At 38.6% G+C, this 19,064-nt stretch overlaps 1 protein-coding gene across 1 annotated transcript in view; it reads left to right on the top strand.

Annotated features, from left to right (window-relative positions):
- WNK2 (WNK lysine deficient protein kinase 2) overlaps positions 1-19,064 on the top strand; it is a gene marked incomplete at both ends in the record, with an annotated part of 107,610 nt that overhangs the window by 60,214 nt on the left and 28,332 nt on the right. Inside the window, 9 exons of the mRNA XM_081315527.1 lie at positions 799-990; positions 8,817-9,365; positions 11,918-12,226; positions 13,497-13,546; positions 15,817-15,982; positions 16,060-16,176; positions 16,698-16,865; positions 17,220-17,265; positions 17,839-17,955. Of these exons, the coding sequence (XP_081171653.1) occupies positions 799-990; positions 8,817-9,365; positions 11,918-12,226; positions 13,497-13,546; positions 15,817-15,982; positions 16,060-16,176; positions 16,698-16,865; positions 17,220-17,265; positions 17,839-17,955 (1,714 nt within the window). The remainder of the gene's footprint in view (positions 1-798; positions 991-8,816; positions 9,366-11,917; positions 12,227-13,496; positions 13,547-15,816; positions 15,983-16,059; positions 16,177-16,697; positions 16,866-17,219; positions 17,266-17,838; positions 17,956-19,064) is intronic.

The following is a 19,064-nucleotide window of genomic DNA, read 5'->3' as shown; positions in this document are numbered from 1 at the left end:
ACTCAAGATTAATTCTTGACTTCTTTTAAGTTTGTTTCTCAGAGTAGAAGAGATTGACCTCATTATTTGGACTTTTAAAAATGTTATTTCTAATATATATTTTCTTAGCTTGACAATGGACAGCTTTATCATTTTCTTTTGCCACTCTTTCTTTAAACAAACAAATAAATAAAATTTATTGGGCTAATTTCACTAGTAGTTGATCATGAGAAAGGGAGAAGTATCTAGCCATGGATGTATCATTATTTCCAGACAATATTTAGTTTGAGTTTGGGCATACATTTGCATGCGTAAATGTATCCAAATCAGCTTTGGAACAATTTATTTACTTACCGGTATTCATTTATTTGACTTGTATGCCACCCATCTGAGCAGCTTACAAACACACTAAAAGCCAGTAAGACATTAAAATAATACATAACAATAACAAATAATAAACAGTTGGAATATTGGATTGCAATTTGATGTTGACTTGTTTGGCTTTTTTGTGAAGCTGGTAATCATAGTTTGCCAATTCAGAAATGGGAACCATGATTATTATTATACCAAGACATAGTCATCCAAAAGGCATTAAACCTGGAACCAATATCTTTTCAGAATATAGCAGAAAAATAGAATTCCATACATATATTCTACTCTAAAGCCTCTCACCATGGCCATTTTGTAGATTTTCAATCTATTAACTATATTTTTAAAAAGCAGGTTTGTTGTTTGTTTCTTGTTTGCCTATGACTGCTTCTCCAATCTATGCTGATAGCACTTCAAAAACCTATATGATCTTTTTTTTAATTTGATCAGCAATCCATCTCAACCCCAGCTCCTTCACAGCAAATTCTCAGCAACCAGCCCATGTGCTCAGTACAACAACCTGCACCTCACCTGTTGTCCCAGTTTCAAACACCTGGTTCTCACCTGGCAGCTAGCAGTGCACCACTGGCACCTCTACAGGTCCCCCCTGTGCAGTCACTTCCCCCAGTTCCACCTGGTCAAGTAAGTCTGTTGTAGCACTCAATAAGGTTCCTCATTTTGGTGTGAAGACTTCATAGTGCTAGAAACATGGAAGTGTTTTCATGCATCAATTGACTTTTGTTGTAACATTGTATTATTAAAAAAAATCTAGCTATTTATTACCTAGTGCCATAATAAATGAAAAAATAAAATTAAAAAGTTCAGAAAAGTTAAACAATATGCCACTGGCTCAAAGTAGCCCAGCTCTTGGAATTTCTTCAAAATGGACCAATGAGATAAGGAACCAATCAAGAAGCAACTTTCTTGGCCTTCCATAACTTGGCTTTCCATAATGTGGAAGAAAACAGAGAGCAGCTTGCTAGATACCTGTTAGATACATGAGCCCAATCTGCCTCAGTTCTAAGAGGTACATCACAAATGAGGCTCTGAAGACGCTAGCCACAGCTGCTGGCAAAATGTTAGAACAAAATGAAACTCGATCATGACCATTCAGACTGAAAACCTCATCACTCCTTCTTTGATGCCAGCCATGAAGGCCTACGCCAGTATATCATGTATGACTTTCTCATGTTGGCACCAAAAAGACAGCTATATGAATATGAGAACTGTGTCATTTACATAGTATAGTAACTTGATGAACATTTTAAAAAATGAGTAATGGAAAAGAAAAAGAAATTTTAATTTTAAAAGGGGAAAAGAATACGCTCTGCTGACATAAAGTGAACAGATAGCAAATTTCTCTCTGTGTATAATTAGTGCATATATAAAGAAAACATGCATTTTTTAAGATATTGGAAACTTCAGCCTTTGGTTCAAATTATAATTTGAGTACAAAAGCATAATAAGCTCATACAACATACTGTTAAATTGGAAATGAGTGCTCTAGTATTTCATTTGAACTAGATCACAGTTCTTTATTTAGCACTATCATTTACAATTGTTGTCAGAATATTCACACTATTTGCTTGGAGTGTAGTATATTCATTTATTTAGGTGGTTATCACATTTTTTAAAAAACAAATTCTCATGCAATAAAAAATCTATAAGACCATAAAATGTTTTGACCATATTTCCAAAATGCCTCATAGTCTTATGACAACAATTGTTTATGACATATAAATAGCACCTAAAATTCAACTGGATTCAAGCAATAACATACTACAGTAATATTTTTTTTTCATTGAATCATGTCCGATACTCAGAGACTACCAGGTCAAGTCCCTCCAGTTTTCTTGGCAAAGTTTCTCAGAAGTGGCTTGCCATTGCCTCCTTCTTAGGGCTGAGAGAAGGAGAACTGCCCTAAGGTGCCCAGTTGGCTTTGTGCCTAAGGCGGGACTAGAACTCACAATTGCCTGGTTTATAGCCTGGTGCATTAATCATATACCAAACTAGCTGAATAGTAGCAATATTATAATAATAACAATATAATAAAAATATAAGCAGTGTGATGGCCTGATGATGAAGACACTCGCCTCCCACTTGGAAATTTGAGAGTTCAGTCCTAGGTAGCAACAGATGTTTATCTCCTAAGACCCAAAGAAAAAAATATCTGCTGAGAACTCTAACTAGGCATCAGGAAAGGCATCCAGCCAATAAATGCTCAGCTCCATCCAGTCACCCTGACTCTACCCCAGATTAAGGGTATAAGGGTCATAAAAAGGGAAAATTAATAATAAAATAAAAATGACTTCAGCATCAGTATCTTTCTGGATGGCGTTAAGAGTGGCCTTATACCTGCCTTGGAAGATAAGCATATAAGGGGAGCCTCTACAGAGAAATCTACCTTTAAGTCTCTTCCTTTCTTAACTTCTGGTAGGCTGGAATACCCAAGTAGATATTCTCAGACTGCCTAGAGCAGGCAGGCAAATTTTATCAGGAAAAGCTTTCTTTTAAAAATCCAACCCCAAGTCATTAAAGCTAGCATTTTAAATTGCACTCAGAAACATGCTGGTAACCAGTGCAGCAACAATATCCAGTGGCAGTATCAAGACTAATCCACAAGCATTAAAAATGTTGATGTTTTTGTGTGGTCTTAAGAAACAGTCCCATATAAAATAAATTTCAGTAATCTAAAAATTCTAAATGAGATTATTGCATTTTATTACTGCATTCTACTCCGTGCATTTTATGCCAGGTAAGTGTGCAAGTGGAACACCAGCTGAAACTGAGAAAAGGTCATCTTATCCACATCCTCACATGCCCAGACCCCAGGACATAATATCTGGCTCATCCATTTTGCTCAGGTGGAAGATGTGCAACTTTGTGTCATGTTATCCAAACTGATAGATATTTATCTCAGGGGATTTATGTAGATGTTGAACAGCACCCCATAATGAAACAACTGAGAGTCAGAAATTTCCCCATCTATCATCACAATTCTGACATTCATATCCTGCCCAGATGAATCTTGTCCAATATCAAGGCTATTAAAAGCTCTGGGAAAATAATGACAGTTGCATTTGCTCCATCCAAATCCCAACTCAAGTTATCCCTGACGGCAACCAGTTGTTTTTTGTTTCATGCTGAGATTGAATCTGGACTGACATTGCTTCGGACAATTTGTGTTCTCTTTAACTGCAGCCCCATCATTTTCCCCACAACCTTCCCAAAGAAGGAAAAAGAGCTTTCCTTTTAAGGAGTGGATGGATCAGCATCTCTTTAAACAGTGCTGAATTTTCTTCTTCAGTGGCACACGCCTGGTCTGTCCTCTCATCCACAATTAAATCATATACGAGGCTGAATTTATTGTCGGCTGACATTTAGAACAATCAGTATGAGCCCACAATGTCCAGTCATGCATTTGTCTGGCTTGCGTTATGATTTCAGCGTGGAAGTACACATTTCCGATCCCTTTTCTTCTGGGGTGTCTCTTTCCGCACTCCCAATCTTTTATACTTTACCTTGCTTGGTCCTACTGATTTTCTCCCCTATCTCTGTCCCCCTTAGTCAAAGTATCTCAATCTTAGCAACTTTAAGATGCGTGGGCATGCTGGTTAGGGAATTCTGGGAGCTGAAGTCTACACATCTTGAAAGTGCCAAGCTTGAGAAACACAGCTCTCAACTCCTCCTCCAAACACTCAAATTGTGCAAAATAACCATCTCTCCATCATGGGCAATCAAGTACAATAGATGAAAGCTGCACCCAGTGCAATCATGCATTCCCATGCTTTACATTCCCCAGACTCTTCAATCCAGTTCTCTCTCCTTCCATCCTTCCATGGCTCCCCCCTAGCTGGGTCAGGAAGTGATAAACTCGTTACCCCTTTTTCTCATCCTGGAAAGGGGCTCTTTCCCCACCACTTCTTGGACACCCATTTAGAAAACCAGCAATCTTTTCTTTTCTCTTTGGTGGTTCTGTTTGTTTTCCAATATCTCCTCCACTACTTGGTGTAAGGAAATAGAACTCCAGTGGCCCATTTCAGTTGACACAGTTTCCTAAACAACCTTGCCATCTGATGCATTTTGGGGCTTCTTCATGCTTTTATCATTTCTTCAGCCTTCTGTTTTTAATGTATTTTCCTCTACTATTTATTCCAGTTTTAGGTAATTCTACTTCTTTTGTTTTTCAGGAAAAACAATAGCTGGCGGATGAGGCTATAACAGTTTAATTATAGACTTGTAGTGCAATCTGGTATCAGATAAATAATAAGAGATAAAGCATAATGTGTGATTCCTCTTCTTCTGCAATCCCTATTTGCTCAAGTCCTTCCATATAATAAGAAAAACTCAGAGTGACAGTTCCAAGATAACAGAATAACAGAGTTGGAAGGGACCTTGGAGGTCATCTAGTCCAACCCCCTGCTCAGGCTGGAAACCTTATTACCATTTCAGACAAATGTTTGTCCAGTCTCTTATTTAAAATTTCTAGTTGTGGAGCATTCACAACTTCTGGAGGCAGGTGGTTCCACTGATTAGTTGTTCTAACTGTCAGGAAATTTCTCCTTAGTTCAGGTTGCTTCTCTCCTTGATAAGTTTCCATCCATTGCTTCTGGTCCTGCCTTCAGGCGCTTTGGAGAATAGCTTGACTCCCTCTTCTTTCTGGCAGCCCCTGAGATATTGGAAGACTGTTATCATGTCATCCCTAGTCCTGCTTTGCATTAAACTAGACATACCCAATTCCAGCAACTGTTCCTTTATATGTTTTAGCCTTCAGTCCCCTGATCACCCTTGTTGCTCTTCTTTTTTCTAGAGTCTCAACATCTTTTTTACATCCTGATGACCAAAACTTGATGCAGTATTTCTAGTGTGGTCTTACCTAGGCATTATACAAATGATACCATAAAAATATTTTGGAATCAATTATTCCTGCCCCCAGTTCCTGTCATAATTGCCTAAATAGCTCCAAAAGCGAGTCCTGATTAAGGTTTCCAGAATACAATAAAATCAAAATTAATCCAGAGATTAATCCCATCCCCTTTTCTTTCCAGACTTTACCCTTAGCCCAGATGGTTCCTCTCTTAGGGCTAAGAGAGCGGGGGGAACGTTTGTAGCTTGATCTTCTTGTAAGTGTGCAACCACATTTGCCCAAATAAGTCCTCCCTGAAACCTCAAAGAATATGTGATGCTCTTTGTGTTTTTACATCTTACTATAGCTATTAAGCAACTACAGATAGAAAGTGTTGGGGTAGGTACAAGCTTCAACTATGACTGCATTAAACGAAATCAGGTTTTTCACAAGCAAGATGTTTGTTGTAAAATCTGATCACATTCAACATGGACAATTATCGAAGCTTCACTTACCTTCTAAATTACAATCCACATATTTACCCATCTGAGGTCTAAAAGATCTGAGAGGACTGCAGCTTCCAGAAATCCCAATGATATGGTGTAGTTCCAAGAAATGAATTAAGTAAATCTTAATTGGACAAAATTGCTCAGATTCGGGCCGGTCTGGACTCTGACTGGGCAGTATCTGACGAGAGGAAAACAATGAGTTTGGCCGAGAACATTTGGGAAGAGTTTGATCCTGTGACTCCAGATGAAGTGGACAGGATCATGGGGAAATTAAGTGCCGCCACGTGTTTATTGGACCCGTGTCCCTCGTGGCTGGTGTATGCGTCTCGAGAGGTTACACGAGGCTGGATCCTAGCAGTTATCAATGCCTCACTGAGTGAAGGGTACTTCCCTGCCGCCCTGAAAGAGGCGGTAGTAAGGCCCCTCCTTAAGAAACCTGCATTGGATCCAGCTATTTTAAACAACTTTCGTCCTGTCTCCAACTTTCGCTTTCTTGCGAAAGTCGTTGAGAGCGTGGTGGCACGGCAACTCCCTTTGGTCCTGGAGGAAACTGAGTATCTGGATCCGTACCAATCGGGTTTCAGGCCCGGATATAGCACGGAGACGGCATTGGTCGCGCTCGTGAATGATCTCTGGCGGGCCCGAGATAGGGGTTACTCCTCTATCCTGGTCTTATTAGATCTCTCAGCGGCTTTTGATACCATCGACCATGGTATCTTGCTGCGTCGTCTTGAGGGGCTGGGAGTGGGAGGCACTGTTCTACGATGGTTCTCCTCCTACCTCTCGGGCCTTTTGCAGACGGTGTTGGCAGGAGGGCAGAGGTCAACCCCAAGGCCCCTTAGTTGTGGGGTGCCTCAGGGATCGGTGCTCTCGCCCCTCCTGTTCAACATCTATATGAAGCCGCTGGGTGAAATCATTCGTGGTTTTGGGGTGAGGTATCACCAATATGCGGATGATACCCAGTTGTTCATCTCCACCCCAAACCAACCCAGTGATGCCCTCGATGTGATGTCCCGTTGCCTGGAAGCGGTAAAGATTTGGATGGGAAAGAACAGGCTCCGGCTCAACCCAGCCAAAACTGAGTGGCTCTACGTACCGACATCTCGTTTAGTTCAAGAGGTTCCATCTTTGATTATAGGAGGAGAGATATTACCTCCCGTTGATAGAGCATGCAACCTGGGCGTCCTCCTGGATTCACGACTCAGTTTTGAAGATCATATTGGAGTCGTGGCTAGGGGGGCATTTGCCCAGATTCCCCTGGTACACCAGTTGCGCCCCTTTCTAGACCGAGATGCCCTACGTACAGTCACCCATGCACTCGTTACCTCCCGTATAGACTACCGTATAGACTACTCTCTACATGGGGCTGCCCTTGAAGACCACCCGGAGGCGTCAACTGGTGCAGAGTGCAGCTGCACGGGTAGTGATGGGAGCACCCCGATACTCCCATATTACACCCCTCCTGCGTGAGCTGCATTGGCTACCGGTTGCCCTCCGAGTGAGATTTAAGGTGCTGGTTCTTACCTTTAAAGCCCTACATGGCTTAGGCCCAGGATACTTGCAGGACCATCTGCTGCCGGGAACGAATTCCCATCGCCCAGTACGCTCACACAGAGAAGGCCTCCTCAGGGTACCGTCGGCTAGACAATGTCGGCTTGCGACCCCCAGGGGTAGAGCCTTCTCTGTGGGAGCGCCAGCCCTGTGGAACCAGCTCCCCCCTGAGCTTCGGATGGCCCAAGATCTCCAGTCCTTTCACCACGGCCTCAAAACACTCCTTTTCCACCTGGCTGACCTAGACTGACAGGGATTTTAATTATAATTATATTTACAATTCTAACTTTATTCTTTAATTTATTTTAATTTATTTCAAATTTTATTTTTTAATTTACTGTACAGAGAACTTTAAGTTTTGTTGTTGTTAGCCACTCTGAGTCCCTCGGGTGATAGGGCGGGATATAAATCCCATTAATAAATAAATAAGTAAATAAATCTAGTACAAATGCATTTTTAACTATCCCTGAAACTTTATTACAGAATAATCCATTTTTAAATCCAACTTTCTTCATAATTAAAGGTTAGCCTTATTTTTAATGATGAAGTAAAAATGAGTATGCAAATCATTTTGTATAGTTATAATGAGTGAATTTAATACCTCGTATCAAAGCTATAAGATGATATTGATGAATGTATATTAAATAATGGTTTTGTCAAAGTTGCATAATGTTGAACGTTGTTATACTTGCCTATCTGTATTGTGAGTAGCATCATTTACATACAGCTGCTATCCTGCTGTAAATAATTGGAATTATTTTAAATGCTTGTACTTACTTTTTTGATAATATATTCCAGTTTATCATTTTTTAATATGCTCCTCCCAGCCTGAATCTACTTTGTTATGCTTGCTATGGTCATACTTTTTTCTGTTTTGTTCTTACACACATAATACGTTGTCCTTACCCACTCTTGATCCTTGACATACTTGCTTCCTGCAGCGTCATATCCTCTGCATTGGGGAATTTCTTGCACTAATTCAAATGCACACTTAATCTGCATTCTGAATATTGCTGAATTTTACCATTTATTAGTCCACCAATGCATTATTCAAAATCCTCACATGAGTTCAATTTAGGAGGAAGAGACTAAGTTACATGCAATATATGTATATACTAATTAATAGAAACTTGGAAACTATAGCAGTTTTAGTGTAGACAGACAGAGGCTCCCTGTATACCAAATCAGGTACTATCCAAGCGTGCCAGATATTTGCCTAAAATGTTTCTAGACATGCAGTGAGTGATTATTAATAGGTTGCTGCTTGCTTTATCTATTTCCTTTGTATTAATTTTGGATTGGTCTGTTAACATGTAGTTGCTTTGAAAGCCTATCCTGCACTTACTCTAGAACAATTTATGAAATATTCTAGAACAACTCGTGAAAAAATGAATGGAAATCATTTTTCATTTTATTGATTGATACGATTTAGGCGCTACCCCTACTCCAAATACTCTGGGTTGCTTAAAAAGGAGGAATTGTTTTATTAATAAAAAAGCAAATAAATTAATTTAATGTCATCTGGGCTTTTGCAATTTATATAATATTATATTTTCTTCCAGATTCCTCAGTTTCCCGTTATTCCTGCAGTTACCCCTCTGGCAGGACTTGACAGTCATCCTTCAAACCTGTCTGATATACCTGCTGCAAATATGCCCCCCATCCCTGCTCCTTCTCAATATTTTCCTTCAGCTGTGATAGTACCAAGCCTTCCTGTGAACTCAGCTCTGCCACTGTCATCAAATTCCCCTGCCCTCCCCATGCAAGCAGTCAACCTTCCTCACACTACTGTGGCTTCCTTGGTCTTGCCCTGCCAAACAATTGTGCCAAATATGCCAGCTGCTCCAGTACCATTACTTCCTATGCCTCCACCAGGAGTGTCAGCTTTACCAACACATCATGTGGTAGCCCAGCTTTCACAACAACAAATGTACCAGGCTACCCTTCAGCAGATAATACAGAATGAAGCTGTGTCTTCTCCCCTCCACATTCAGAATATGCAAGCTGTTTCACAACAGCAGCAGATGCTGCCTTCACTTCCACAGTCAATTCAGCCAAACATAATTCATCCATCAGAACAGGCTATGTCTGCATCTGGGGCTGGTAATCAGGTAATCTATTTGACACTGGATTTTCGTGGGTTTAAATCATAGGAGTAGTTCCCCAAGTGTCAGCTCTGTAGATAGTTCAAATTTTAAAAGAAATTTGGAGATTAATGCCCATCAGGAAAGGATAAGGAAACCGAATCCTTAAAAATGAATTGATTAGAATGGTGAAACACTAAACATGAAGGACAGCTTGAAGAGGCTGTGTCAGAGGGTAAAGAATGCTTAAGTCACTTCTGTCCCAGGAAGTGACATTATTTCTTCTCAGGAGTGAAAAAAACTCTTAATGTCCAGTTACAGTTAGCGTTTTCCAATCAGACTATAAAATGATAATTTCTTAATGAAACTAAATCACTTATATGAATAGGTTTACAGAATAGCGTATTTTCTTTAGAATAGCTGGTTTCTTTAAAAGTAGATATTTATTTTACAAAGAAGAACTTAAAAATATTTAATTCTTCATTCTCACAATTACAAATTTAAACTGGCTGAAGATACATATTTATCTGTATACCATATTGTATAGTTATATAGAGGTGTGTGAGAGAGAGTGTACATTTTTTTTCAAGTTTAGAAGAAGCTACTAATTTTAAATATTTATAAAATATTATAAGGTAAGGTAATGCAACAGAAAACATGTATGGATTGAGAAGAAAATAGCAAGATTGAAGATTTCTTTAAAACAGGAATGTTACAAGAAATCATAGCATTTTATCATTTGTCACCTACCACCTTAAGGTCCAGAACATTCCATCTCAAACTATTTGTTCTGTACTTCCAATTTTACTGTATTATGCCTTTGTTTTCAGCCATATATTTGGTACATAAAAATTGTTTGTGAAGAATTTGTGTTCACCTGGTCCTAGCCTAACGTCCAATGAATCAATGATACCTATTCTCACTGACTCCAAAATTGTCCTGTCCAATGTACTTCTTTAAGCATTTCAGATATCTTTTACTGATGTACCTGTATCAGTTTTGATTCAGACTGTAAGGTTTATTATCAAATGGGATCTGGAGGCGTTATTGAAAAACTATACACATACTTTATACCTTGCCCCAAAAGATGAAAAATAAGGAAATTCAGGCTGTCTCTATTTCACTTTTAGTGATGATTGCTATTGTAATCGTTCACTTCACATACAACAAAAATCATGGAAATTTGCTGGTATCATATAAAATGATTCAAGACGTTAAATGTTTGTCCTATTTCCCTTACATGGTATAACAACTGATAAATGATAGATAGATAGATAGATAGATAGATAGATAGATAGATAGATAGATAGATAGATAGATGATAGATAGATAGATAGATAGATAGATGATAGATAGATGATAGATAGATGATAGATAGACAGACAGACAGAAAGACAGACAACCAGAAAACATTTATATTGCAGGATATATATAATATCTCACTGCAACCAGAACTGGCTAACTTATAATATATGCACAATAATAATTTATATAGTACTAAAAGAAATTTTCTTTTTCATCTATGATTTCCTTTGCTGCTGTTGCCTTCTTTATTTGTTTCCATATCTCATCTTTTCTTCAGTTTCCTCTTCAGGTAAAGCCTGACTTAGTAACTATAGATTTTTTGAGCAAGAATAAAAATCTCCACTATAATAGAGATAAATGAAAAAAATCTCATTTATCATTTTTATAAAAAAAGTAACCATATCGGTGCTTTGGTATATATAGTTTTTATGGCAAAAAAATTATTGACATGTTCTAAACATATGCAAAAATACTAATACAGATAAGCCTGAAAGATTAGTTTAGTTTGAAGTTTAATTGCATAGATAATACTATGACATAATCCATGATCATAACTGTGAAATAGATGGCATTGGATTGCTGTATTTGGTCTCAGGTAAACATTGGAAATACCCTCAAATAGCTATCTCTTCACATAAAAGCCCCAAATCCAAGGGACAGACTGCTTAAGGGGTTCCCAGCATTCTGTGAAGGTGTGAATGATATCTTAGTCCTTTGGATGTGACAAATCCAGTCACATTTACTCAGTTTGATTTAAATACTACTTCAATTTACTGAAATAACAGCTTGAAATGAAGCTATACTTAACCTGGACTCTCTTGGACAGACAATTTTCTCGGGTATAGCCTTTGTATGAATTATTTATATTCTCTAACAAGTAGTCATTTCAATTTACCCTAATGGATATTTAGGTGTATATTTAAATATACACTCGTGGTTCATAGCTGCCATTTCATATTGTAATCATAACCATCTATGAACGTGATGTGCCAATTCAGTTATGTACATGTTCATTATAAGATACTAACTTACACCAATGAGATAAAAATTTTCAGATCCTAATAATCGGTAGTTGTTGTTGCTCAAATTCAACTTGCTTGCATTTCACACATCCATGAAATCATAAGTTTGTGTATGCAGAGTGATCCTCCCTCCTTCCCTCCCTCCCTTCCTGTTTCATTGCAGCATAACAAGGACCTATTTTAATAATATTGATTTAGCTAGTGAGTCTTTAACAGCATTTAGATTAATTACACATTTGATTTTTTGAACAGATTATTGGACATCCTCAGTATGCTGTGGATATTGGAACCCATATACCTGCATTGCCAGTGCAGGCTTCTGCCGTTATATCACCACCATTGCAATTGCAGCCTGAAGCAATGTTGCCCTGTATTGCTTCAGATGGACTTTCACAAAGCAGTCTTGGCACAACTAATGCAGCGATGCTGGCAGATCATGGAGTGCCCCTTCAGTGTTCTGCTTACCTGCAATCCCAGTCAGACAGTCACCAGCTTCCTGGCCAGCAGGTTCAAACTACATGTCCAGCTGTCCCACTAGCTTCAGAACCTCCTCCAGAGGTGGTATGTGTTTTCAATATATATAACAAAAAAAATCATTAATCAAGTTGAAAGAGCTGTATTCCAACTTCAAGGGTACTGTCAAACTAACGTCCACGCCGGAGAGCGCAAGCCTGAAGAACGACGATGTGGCACGGTTGACTGCAAGAAAACCTTTACTATGAAGAGATTGCATGAAGAGATTGCATTTACTATGCAAATACAAAGTCAGCGTTGGGAGCTACTCGCCCCAACGCGCCTTTTATCCCGTGCCTGTAACTAGGCAGCAGCCCCACCCGTGGGCCCCACCCCTTCCCCGCGCAGACCAGCATCCGCCTGGCCTGCGTAAATACTCCACCCCCCTACTCCGTCGACTCACGCCCAGCTCCTCCCACTGGCGCCGAGATCCCCAGCGTGAAGAAAAGTGTAAGCCCAGCTTCCCCCTAAGGTCCCGGGCGTGCTCCCCACCACCACCGCAATACCCCGCGCCACACCAATGGCCCCCTGGCAGCCCCCAAAGTTCGGGCGCAGCTGTACAGCGCCACGCGTCGCTGCCGGCTTGCATGCAGCTACAGCTTCCGGGGTCGCCCATGTTCACGCACGCCTCCAACACGGCTGCCAGGCCGCCGTCAGCTCCGTGAAGTCCCGTGAGGCCCGCGCGACCACCGGCAGCTGTTCCTGGCTGCCGCTCAGCTGCTCGGGCCGTGCGACCGCCGGCGGCTGTTTCTGGCCGCCTCCCAGCTGATCGATCCACGCGACCGCCGGTAGCCGTTTCCGGCCACCTCCCAGCTGTCCGTGCCGGCGCAGGTTCTCTGTGGCCGCTCGCAGTTGTCTCCGGCCGCCTCTCAGCTGTTGGTGCGGCCGCGGGTCCGGTGTTCGCCCGCCGTACAGCTGGTGAGTGCGGGCGCGGCTGGGCCTTCGGTGCTAAGCGGGTGCTGCTGGTTGTGCTCCCCTGGTTCCCTCTGTGGTGTCGAGCCCGTAGGGCTTGACAGGTACATTCTCCAAGCTCACTTTATTTTCTGTTTACTTCACTATCTCCGAACTTGAGTACTTTGAAATCACTCAATTATTTCATTTATATCTTTGTTTTCTCTCCACATCTTTTCTTGCCCTTTTGTTTACTTAGAGTTTGAGTTTTACCAGAAAGCAATAATACATACACTGCAGTATATGGACACTCATGACAGCCAGTTTGGTCTAGTGGGAGACTTATGAGTTCTAGTCCTGACTGAGGCATGAATCAATCTTCAAAATGTAACAAATTTTGTTTAATTATTTCTTCTTTACAATGTAGGAGCAAGCAATACTAGAGAAACAGCAGTCCTTGTCACAGAGCTGCGAAAGGTACCTTTTCTATTTCTCTATAACCTGGCATAAAGTTCTCAAACCACTTGCAAAATTTACGTCAATATGTAGTAAAAGTAAAGAATCTTAAGTAATTTCTAAAACGCATACTCATTTTGTGATGTCAATTATATCTCTTTTCTTTTAAGCTCAGGTGGTGGTGATGGATAGATTTTTTTCCCTCCAGGATCTGTTTAGCCAGGTCGTTCAGGTCTTTCAACATGGTTTAATGTACCCATCACTGTTATTGCGACCAAGTCAATACCTTTTCAATAATTATTGGTCTTAGTGAACCTTTGTTGTTGTTATTGTTCTCGGCCTTACTTCATCAAGAGTTAATATTTTGAGAACAAATACCATAATGGATATTATTGTCCCTTCTGCTTTCAAACATCATCTCTTTGTTTTTCTCTTTTCTCCTTACAATACTCTATAAAAATATTAGGCTGATGGATACCTAAAATTAGACTGAAGGTTCGCCTGGTGCGCCAGTTGCGGCCCTATCTAGACCGGGATGCCCTGCGTACGGTCACTCATGCGCTCGTGACCTCTTGTTTAGACTACTGCAACGCTCTCTACATGGGGCTGCCCTTGAAGACCACTTGGAGGCTCCAACTGGTACAGAATGCAGCCGCGAGAGTTGTGTTGGGAGTTTCCCAATACTCCCATGTTACACCTCTGCTCCGTGAGCTGCATTGGCTCCCAGTTGTCTTCCAAGTGAGATTCAAGGTACTAGTAATGGTGTTCAAGGCCCTACATGACATGGGTCCGGAGTACCTCGGGGATCACCTGCTGCCAGCATCAACTTCCCTCCGCCCTGTGCGTTCCCACAGAGAGGGCCTCCTCAGGGTGCCACCGGTCAGAGAATGTCGTCTGGTGGCCCCCAGGGGGAGGTCCTTCTCTGTGGGCGCCCCGGATTTATGGAATCGGTTGCCGGTCGAGCTCCGGATGGCGCCCGACCTTCGCTCCTTCCAACGCGATCTGAAGACGCACTTATTCGAACAAGCCGGCCTGGCCTGATGGGGGGATGGGTTTGGGATTTTATTGTTGTTTTTTAATATATGTATTTACTGTTTTAGTTTGGGCATTGTATTTAATTCTTTTTTAACTTTTGTATTTTTGTATTTTTATATACTTGCCCTGTTCACCGCCCTGAGTCCTTCAGGAGAAGGGCGGTATATAAATAAAATTATTATTATTATTATTATTATTATTATTATTATTATTATTATTATTATTATTATTATTATTATTATTATTATTATTATACAGTATGACTATAAGACTGAATACTGTCATTTCCTCTTCAAATTAAGAATATTATGCATTGCATAATTAGCATCCTTCATGGCTGCGTATTCCTTTTTACATGGGAAACAAGAAATAGTAGGGAAGCTGTTTTTCAGACAGCCTGGAAGCCTTCCAAAAAATCCAACGCCATTTTTAAAAGAATGTTTTGGGGCACAGAGACTCATAGCAGAAAGGAAGAATCTATAAACATATGTTCCCCCATTTTGCCAGTTGAATTTCTCAGCTAGATCAAAAATCTCTTGTGGAAAGAAAAGACTTTCTTTCTATGAAAGATTCTAGAAACAGCTGAGTGGGTGAAACTTGGTGGAAACTTTAGGAGAAACATTACAATTTAAGGAAGAGCTTCCCATTGATGGAGCAGGTGGTTGAAACAGAGACTGGGACCAACCTGTTAAGAACATTGAAACTATATTTTGCACAGTAGTTACTTCTAACAACGAAGGGATGGGCCATAACAGGGGTCTTCAAACCTGGCCCTTTTATGACTTGTGGACTTCAACTCCCAGTTGGCTGAGGAATTCTGGGAGTTGAAGTCCACAAGTCATAAAAGGGCCTAGTTTGAAGAGCCCTGGGCTACAACATCTCCACTCATTATTTTTTAGAACACTTTTATGAAAGATAGCAGAGATATTTCATATAGAGAGAAATCATTATTTCCTTTTCTACGGATCTTGAATGCTGAGAAATTGAATCAGTTTCTTTTAGATTCTGAACATTAGAGTTTTCCATAGAAGTTTGATTAAATTTGTGCCCATTACATTTTACTTTATTTTATGTATGTTACTTTACAAAATCCATTATTCCCAGAGTCTTAAATGCATGGAGTAAAATTATACAGGTCAATCTTTGCTGATTAATGTCTGATTAGTTTGTGTTCTTTGTGGACTTTTTAAGTAGGTCTGTATGCTAATAATGCTTTGTGTTTTTTTTAAATTCTTGCTTGTCATCTTGCCACAAAGTTATATGAGTCCTGATGTTGCTTCTGGTAAAGAGATGAGTGACAGTTTTGAAGGAATAAGTGGAGGTGGAAAACAGGAAGGAAAACCTTCAAAGAAACATAAAAAATCAGCACGTGCTCGTTCACGCCAGGAAAAATCCAATAGGCCCAAGCTTACCATTTTAAATGTAAGATTACCTCATTTGTTTAGTTTTTAACCTATGTATTTTATTGGGTGAGATATAACGATTGGCTCTTTTTACAGGTATGCAATACAGGGGATAAGATGGTGGAATGCCAACTAGAAACACACAATCACAAGATGGTCACTTTTAAATTTGATTTAGATGGTGACGCTCCAGAGGAAATTGCTACATATATGGTAGGTTTAAGAATATTAAAATAATATTGACACTTCAGTTTCATAAACTGCACAGATGACAGTAATATTTGTATAGCTACAAAAAATATTTCTAAAATATTTTGGAAATTAGTTGATTGAAATAAAGTTAATTTCTGATTAATACTCCTGTTAGTCTATACAAAGGGGAATTAGTTTAGAATAGCTATTACTTCATTAACAAACAAGTGAACCACTACTTCTTTTTAATCTTTGTTATTTGGAACGTTTGCCATAAAAATGTGTTGTTTCAATTAATTGGCTCTAGTAAGATCAAAACAATTGAATCACCTTCATGATTCAAGAATGTTCTGTGAATGCCTCTTATAAACTGAATCAGTTATTTACTGCTTAATTGAACTAAGTACAAATTTTGTTTTCTACATGTAAAAGTTCATAATATGGGTTTTTTTTAAAGGATAAGCAATCAGGTAAAGGGGCTAGAGAACAAACACAGAAAATAGCAGGTTGTTTTTTAAAAAAAAAATTGTGTATTCATATAGGTTGAAAATGAATTTATACTACCAAATGAGAAAGAGATATTTATTGAGCAACTGAAAGAAATCATTGACAAAGCAGAAGATATGCTTAGTGAAGATACTGAAGGAGAACGAAGTTCTGATCAAGGTGTGAGCCCTCAGCAAGATACTTACAAGCTGGAAATCAATGAGGTATTTTTTTTTAAAAAAAAGAATAAAATAAATGTAATATTTAATGTTTCAGCTACTAAATGTTTCAAACAATAAACATTTCAAACAATAAATGTTTAACATAACTTATTTATCTCCTCCAGAAGTTATGGATTACAACTTCCATCATCTACAGTGAAAGATACCATGCCTGTTTGGTATGGACTAGAATGATGGGACTTGTGGTTCAACACATTACTTCTATTAGCTAGCATGTAAAGAAGTGTTTAATTATTTTTATGCTACAATATTGGTTTTTTGGTGATGAATTTGAGCAGATTCCAAATGGAAGTACTTTGAAACGCTTTAGTAACACCCTTCTTTCATTTTAAATAGGAGAATCGCCAATCCCATGCAAGAATGCCCATCTACCAACAGAATGGTAAAAGTATTTCTTTGAATATGCATGTATGTCACCCAACACTGTAAGGCAGTATATCCTAACCTCAACAACTTTAAAATGTGCGGACTTCAACTCCACAAATTTTCCCAGACAGGAAGTAAATTTCACACATCTTAAAGTTGTTGAAATTGAGAAACACTACTGTAAGTTAATACTTAATTATAGTAATGACATCTTTCAAGATTGTGTCAAAGTCACCCAGCCAGTAATAACTGCACTGAACACATTGATTTTCGTGGCACTGCATTTCTTCAGAGATGCTTTTTCATTGTTCTATGCCAATTGCTGTGATGAGGGCTTTGGCAGAAAATAAAATGTGAAACTTAATTTGGATAAGTCTATGAATAGCTTTATATTTGTCTCTCAAATAGGATTTCAAGTGTTAATCTCCCAGACTGAACTTCGGTCATTAATCTTCATTTGTTGTATTAACAGTCATTATTTTAAAATGTGGTATTACATTATATTACATTATAGTACAGTGTGCAATATTGGACTTTTTGCTAATTGTGGGTACAAATGTTTCTTCATTTTAATATTTTCTGTCTTTAGTTCTACATACTGGGAAACGTTGGTTTATCATTTGTCCCGTTGTGGAAAATCAAGCTGCTGAAGTGCCAGAATTCTCTTCTCATCCTCCTCAAAGTGCAAAGCAGTCTGAAGCCCCAGGTATCGGTGAGCTTTTGATCTTTAAAAAACAACTTTCAAGCTATTTTCATGGGGAAGAAAACAAAGAAAAATAAGTAGAGAACTATTTACTGATTTATGCAAGTATGCATACATGCTTCATTTTGCTTCTCAAGTGGATACTCATACAATTCTGGTCTCAATTGTCATTGTAAGTTGAGGACTACCTGTATGGCTAACCGTGATTAATATGCAATGTATGAATATATATATATATATATATATATATATATATATATATATATATATATATATATATATATATATATATATATATATATATATATATATATATATATATATATATATATATATATATATATATATATATATATATACATATATATATATATATATATACATATATATATATATATATATACATATATATATATATATACATATATATATATATATATATATACATATATATATATATATATATATATATATATATATATATATATATATATATATATATATATATATATATATATATATATATATATATATATATATAGTCAAAACTGAAATTGATCAACAATTAAAAGTCTCATGAAAGATGTTACAGAAAGACTAAGGATAAAATGTGATGCCTGGGACATTTGCAGATAAAGGACCTCTCCTAATTGCCTTGGAAAGGAAATTTCTTTCTTCAGAAAGTTTCTTCTTCAGAAAACTCTGCACAACTCATAATGGGAGAGAGAGAGTTCTTCAGATAATAAAATTTCAAAATTTTAGGATTTTAGAAAGTAACACAATTGCACATAGTATGTTCAACATTCAAATTTGTACTAGTGCAAGGATGATGCGATCCCAAGTTAACACTGCCACTTTTCAGTGTTTCGAGGGCAGCTTCACATGAAGTATACTGCAGGGGTAGAAACAGGACGTAACCAGTGGTGGGATTCAAATATGTGAACAACCGGTTCTCTCTGTGGAGGCTGCTTCCGGAAGTCCATTCTGGGCCTGGGCAACAAAAAATTAGCTACCGGTTCTGCTGAACTGGTGCAAACTAGCTGAATCCCACCACTGGATGTAACTGAAGTGTGAATCTGGCTCAGAAAGGATTGCAGTTGGTGCACCAGCTG

This window comes from Vipera berus (genome assembly GCF_964194415.1).
Source record: "Vipera berus genome assembly, chromosome: 2".
Classification (NCBI taxonomy): domain Eukaryota; kingdom Metazoa; phylum Chordata; class Lepidosauria; order Squamata; family Viperidae; genus Vipera; species Vipera berus.
Note: the sequence above shows the minus strand (reverse complement) of the source record. Positions and strands in the feature narration are given on the sequence as shown.